Source organism: Myotis davidii, unplaced genomic scaffold (assembly GCF_000327345.1).
Source record: "Myotis davidii unplaced genomic scaffold, ASM32734v1 scaffold59, whole genome shotgun sequence".
NCBI classification, from domain to species: Eukaryota; Metazoa; Chordata; class Mammalia; order Chiroptera; family Vespertilionidae; genus Myotis; species Myotis davidii.
The window spans coordinates 3052143-3058762 of NW_006293001.1; the positions used below are offsets into that span (position 1 = coordinate 3052143).

The 6620-nt window shown below is 36.6% G+C and overlaps 1 protein-coding gene across 1 annotated transcript in view; it reads right to left on the reverse strand.

The window, feature by feature from the left end:
• The window catches only part of FAP (fibroblast activation protein alpha), a 74631-nt gene that overhangs the window by 45585 nt on the left and 22426 nt on the right, over positions 1–6620 (reverse strand). Inside the window, 3 exon segments of the mRNA XM_015565777.1 lie at positions 1640–1808; positions 2924–3051; positions 3737–3809. Coding sequence (XP_015421263.1) covers positions 1640–1808; positions 2924–3051; positions 3737–3809 — 370 coding nt within the window.

A 6620-nucleotide genomic window follows, 5' to 3' on the forward strand; every position in this document is an offset into this window, starting at 1 on the left:
TGTTTTATGTTTTCTATGCTGTTATACACCCTAAATATATATGACAGTATAGTTCATGCTCAAACAGCTTCTTATAGCTTCTCTGTTATTTTACCACAGTAAAAGAGAGTCTTGTAATTGTTAAATAACTTTAATCAACTGTTTAGGTCAGTAGTCTTAAATGACTCCGTGCTGTTTGGATTTATCTAAGGACTGTGCACGTTTTCCTCTGACCCCCTGTTTTACTGAAGGCTCAGCTGGAACTTCTTGCTTCTTCCAACTAGTCTCACCTCTCAGTCCAAAGTCAGATGATTTAGGAACTTTAGTCTTCAAAGAAACATGGGAATTTGGGTCCTAACTTCTCTGTCAGTGCCAGTTACTCCTCAGTTCTTCATCACTTCCTGCTCCCTTTCACCTTCCTAAAGACCCAAGTCCTTTTACATCCTGGATCCCAAGTATTACATCTCTCGCTTCTAACCATCTCCAGCTTCCAGACTTTATAGTCAGCCCTTGAGAAGTCTTCTACCTAAACACTCATCTCTATTCCTTAATGTTTCTCCTACGACTTTAAAGTGAATTTTAAACTGTGTAACATTTCTATTTCTGTCGCTATGGCCACTTCAGAATCTGCTAGTGGGTAGGTATATCCATCTCATCTCTGTCACATAGGGACCCACTGGGTCCATCCATGGCAGTGTCCTCTGACAAGTAAAAACAATGGGACCAAAACCGGTTTGGCTCAGTGGACAGAGCGTCGGTCTGAGGACTGAAGGGTCCCGGGTTCGATTCCGGTCAAGGGCATGTACCTAGGTTGCGGGCACATCCCCAGTAAGAGAGGTGCAGGAGGCAGCTGATCGTTGTTTCTCTCTCATCGATGTTTCTGACTCTCTATCTCTCTCCCTTCCTCTCTGTAAAAAAATCAATAAAAAATATATATTAAAAAAAACAATGGGGACGAAAAGACATTGTGCTACTTTCTAAAATCACTTTCACTCCTTGTGCAAGAGGAGAATTTGTGATTTGATCTCCTTTCAGACTTACTGTCTAAATTAAATTAGGACATGATATTCTCCACTGAGACCTGGCCATTCTCCAACTGCACATACAGACATGGGAATGAATGAAAAGTATGTACACTAAGACTTCTAGAATGTTTATGCAGAAGTCTTTGGACTCACACCCAGTCTAATTCACTCAAGGCTCACAAATTTAAGCTACCTTTTATGTCCAGAAAAGAGCATAACTCATGTTTGCTTCTACCTGACAGGAACATCAAGTTCAACATTTGTATTCCCCATTCAAACTTGCATTTACATGGGAATTTAAGAAGGAACTGCAAAACAGAACTTTACCCTGAATTCGGAGCATGAAATATGAAAAAATTAAATTTAAGTTCAGCTTGTTTTTCCTCCATGATCTAGACCATATGTTTTTCAAAGCTTCTGCAATAGAATTTAGCAAAGATGACTTCATCCAGCACAACCAGATGTCCAAAGCAACAGATGTCCACATAAATAATAGATCACAGTACAATGTTTGCTTCACAATGCACAAGGATAAGAAGCTCTCCAGACTTGTTGGTCCCACCTCTCTTCATAGTATTGGTTGCTCATTTTGACACCAGGGAAATAGAAGCATCTGCTAAAAGTATTCAACATACCTTTGGGTATGGAATATTTATTGTCCTAGGATATTGCTCATCACCATAATAGGAATAGGCAATCACTGGGATTTCTGTATCATTAAACTCTGCATATGCCAAAAATTTTCCATTCGGAGACCACCAGAGAGCATATTTTGAAGCAAGCATTTCCTCTGAAAAATAAATACTAGTATATTAATTATAATTGGAGCTTACTCTTAAAGTCATTATAAATATTTTAAAATACATTGTATATATCCATTATTGCCCAAAATAATTTATTTAATGTAGATGTGACATGTGTCCTACTTTGGTTTTTAAAAGATAAATAATCTGGTTTTAGAGGAATAGTTTAGCATTATACCCTTTATCAAACAGACTTCTTAGGATTTGACATTAACCAGAAATGTAATTTTAAAATAAATAATAGCCGAAACCGGTTTGGCTCAGTGGATAGAGCGTCAGCCTGCGGACTGAAAGGTCCCAGATTCGATTCCGGTCAAGGGCATGTACCCGGGTTGTGGGCACATCCCCAGTAGGAGATGTGCAGGAGGCAGCTGATCGATGTTTCTCTCTCATCGATGTTTCTAACTCTCTCTCTCCCTTCCTCTCTGTAAAAAAAATCAATAAAATATATTTAAAAAAATAAAAATAAAAATAAATAAATAATAAACATATTAACAGGAATTAATTTTTCCCTTTGGGGCAACTTCTGGTTCTTATAGTCACCTAAAATAGCCAAAACAAGGAAACTGTAATTATGCTACAGAGTAACATAAACATTGAATGTTGACAATCTCTCCTGGGAATATTATTTTTTTTAAAAAACAGGTAAGTTATATATTTATTTAATAAAAAGTAAGGACCAGAAAACCTTTTTAAAGTCCAGTTATTTCCTGGATCTTATAGAACCTAGAAAGAGGACAAAATTCACAAAAGCAAACAAATTAAGGGTATTTTCCTACAAAATAATATAAACGGTTGTTTAGTTTTGGAAAAAAATATTTCTTTCTTAAGAAAAAACAAACCTGAGAAAATGATCTAACACAGCATTTACAGACCATAAACTTCTTGGAATATAAATTGTTACTACCACTATCTGACGCTCATTAAAAATAAACTCTACCAGTCTGATAAGATTTTATTCTTTCAGAACATGCACGTCCTGTTCACAGCAGAGATAACAGCTTTCAGAAATGCCACCATTCATCTCAGCAGCATAACCCTCATCAAAATGCTCCTAAATGTATGCAATTATTTTCAATTAAAAGCCTAACACAGCAGCAGTAGAAAGAAGAATACAGCTTATCTTCATAAACCCATTCTGGGATTCCATTAAATATTTTATTTTATTTTCCATTATATGTTATTTGGAAAGGTGGGTTTTCTGGTCTTTGTTTCAAATAGATATTGTTCTGATACACATATGCCTGAAAGTGGCGGTAAGCTAGTAAATACAGGGAAATTCCATAAGAAATACAATTAAGTCTGTATAGTTGTGTTAATTATTGACCTAATGACTTTTAAAAGTGCAGCAATTCAGATGCAAAAAAACTCACAAGTACTACCTCACTTTAATAGGTCAAAAAACAACAACTGACTCACATTATCATCTGTTATGATTTTTAAAGTCTATGTCAAATAAAGAATAATGTCTATTATTTTATTCATGGTTTTATTACCCAAGTAAATAATTTTATATATATTAACAGAAAGTAAAATCAATCTCTGAATATTAATAGCTAGCCAGATCTAATCTTTATTTAGAATCCTTAAATAAGAGCTTGGACAACATTTCATGTTGTCTGAAGCTAGACTGGGAGACTTGTGAAAACCATATTTTTCCTGAGCTTTCTGGCACCACGCATTCTGGCTGAGTATAAGGATAAAGTTTCTGACTGAGATATTTAAAGAAGTCTATCCATGAGCTTGAGATTTTGCGGAATTCTCAGATGGGTTTCAATTTATCAAAACTCTTCTTGTTTTTTTAACCACTGAAAAATAGTAATACATTTAGTTTTTTTTCTTTTTAGCAAAGGAATTTACCAAAGGCCAAAATCAAATGGCTCCTCTTTTATTTAAAGGATTAAATACTTCTATAATTCAAATACTTACTAATTTACTCCCAATAGGTGACCAGCAAATATACTGAATCGGACGGGGAAGCTCATTTCTTCTTACAAAATCTCTAAAAGGAAAAAAGACAGAAAGAAAAAACACACACAAAACCTTGCTGCTCAATGCAAAAAAAAAAATCTTTATAAACAGGAAAAATAAACAAACAATAAAAACGAAGAGTCATTCTCTCAGCTTCTTCAAACCTAATGGAAAGAATGCGGCACCTCAGGACTGGAGAGATGGGCTGGCACTAGTTACTTAGACGTCATTTAACTTCTCTAGGTCTCCGTTTGCTTGGCCTTTGTAGGGAGATAGTAAGTTAAAGAAATATAGAAATTATCTAATGGAACTCCATTTTGTAGAAAATAAATGTGAGGTTAGAGAAATAGTAGGACTTTTAAAAATTACAGTTAGTTCTTGGCAGAGGCCCAAATTAAACTCAAGCCTTTGGCCCTCTTTTGACCACACCAGGGTAGGATGTCGCTGGTGTGCCTTCCTGCTCTGACATTCTACAATGGTGCTGCAGTTTTATAAGTACTCTTGCGCATTCCCATTCACAACCCCAGCTCTGTGCGTGCACATGCATTTCAAATTTTTGAAAATAAGATGCCATTTGACAATCTCCCCAGAGATCTGACTTGAAATCAGGAACAGAAAGGATCATCCGATCTAAGCTAAAATGAAAAACAGATTGTATACTAGGCAGTATGCCTTAAGCTTGCTAAGTCCTACATCCATGGGGAAACTTCAAATATCCTTTTAGCCAAAAACCTCACTTTGATCCTTAGAGTCACCTTGCAAATTCTCAATGGACTGACTTGCTTTGGGGAGCTTTTGCACTTCTTCAGCAAGAATGTGTTCAGATTTCATGTATTAAAGACTCATAAGATGCCATGCTTAAGTTTTAATTATCTTCTTGGAGATACATATTAATAGTTTCATTTAGATTTGGAAGCAACCCAAGTGTCCATCAGTAGATGAGTGAATAAAAAAGCTGTGCTACATTTATACAATGGAATACTACTTAGCCATAAAAAAGAAAGGAAATCATATCCTTTGCAACAGAATAGATGGACCTGGAGAACATTATGCTTTGTGAAATAAGCCAGTCAGAGAAAGACAAACACCATATGACTTCATTCATACATGGAATCTAACAAACAAAATATAAACAGACTCATAGATAGAGAACAGACTGATAGCTGTCAGAGGGGTGGAGGGTTGGGGGACTAGGTGAAAAGATGAATGGATTAAGCAAACAAACAAACAAACAAAGAAATACCTCATAGAGAGACAAGAGCATGGTGATTACTAGAGGAGGAGGATGGGGGAGGTAGAAAAGGGAATAGGGGACTAACTGGTGATGGGAGGAGACTTGCTTGGAGTGGTGAGCACAATGCAATATGCAGATGATGTTCTGAAAGCTATATAACTTTATTAACCAATGTCACCCCAATAAATTCAGCTAAAAAAATGCTTTTGTGGAAACGCAAAGCAAGACCTACCTGGGGAACACCTGAAATCTTGCCCCTGGCATACGTTGTCAATTTGGCTCAAAAAACTCTTATAAAAGTTCTAAAAAAAAAATGGCGACCTACCTTCTAGGTGTAATGTGAGAAGCCTGAAGAAAGACTGCTTTCCTTCCCTCTCCAAAACAAATCTTCAACCTGGACCTAACATATACCTGATATTTCTACTTTTCTAACTTGTTTAAACTTTGGAAACTATGAAGCCTTATAATATACATTGACTTAACTTATTAGGTCACGCAGGATGAGGCCTAGCAGACAATGAGGGAGCAGGGCACTGGGCAGACCAGCTTTGATTGGAGAAAGGGTGGAGGCCCCGGAGGAAGACCATTGGACGGCCTTGGGAAGCCTGACACCCGGAGAGCAGATGAAGGCACCAGCCCCTGGGAGGTCTGGAATATATTGAAAGACATCCGAGGGCACAGGCAAGGAAATGACCCAACGGGAGAAAGATCTTCACCTGGTTTACAATTCTGTCTCAAGCCAGTGTGCCTGTGACCTTTGACATTGTAACACTGCCTGATGTTGCCAAATGCTGTGGCATCACCTACCCAGTCATGTAGACAGTGCCAAGCTGCAAATCTCAGCACACAGTCTCTTTATGACCGGCAAGTCACCAGGTGGTCATTTTCTGTGTTTTCTAAATAATTCACAGCATGAGAGAAAGTGACGGAAGCTGCTTTTCAAAGGCTGTCGTCTCCTCAGTACCCCTACCCTGGCCTGAAACCAGAACCATGTTCATTCTCTCTGTGGTAAATGTTTATAGAATCTTCCAAGGCACACAGAACATTTGCAGTTAGTGGTACCTGATTTTGCCTTAAATCTCAACAAATTTGTCATCCCTCACTTTCTAAATTATTGTATATTTAACTGACAAAAACAATCTGCCAAATTAATAGTTGTGAAGGAAAAAAAAACCAACAACAGTGGTTTGATTAAATTCACTGCACAAAAGCTAAATATTTGCAATGATTCTAGGCTTTAAAGCTGATAGAAACCATGATTAAAAATATTAGTATTGCCATATTCTTTTGGAATTCTGTTTAATTTGGTGAACCTCAACATAGGACTTGGAGAATTTCAAAATGATTAAGTAGTTCCTATTTCTTAATTTGACAGTTTAAGAAGATCAGAGTTAGTCTCTTCTGAACATTTAAAAGAAGTAGGTAAATATTTTTTGAACTTTTGTCCTCTTGCTAAACAAAAGGGGAAATAAGCCATAAGATTTTTAATACCTCTTCAAGATATATAATTATTTTCCCTTTTATATAACGCAAATAGGATATCGCATTAAGATGAGTAACTAAACCAATTCATTGTCCATTCTTAGTCAAAGTTATTTTTCTAAAGTG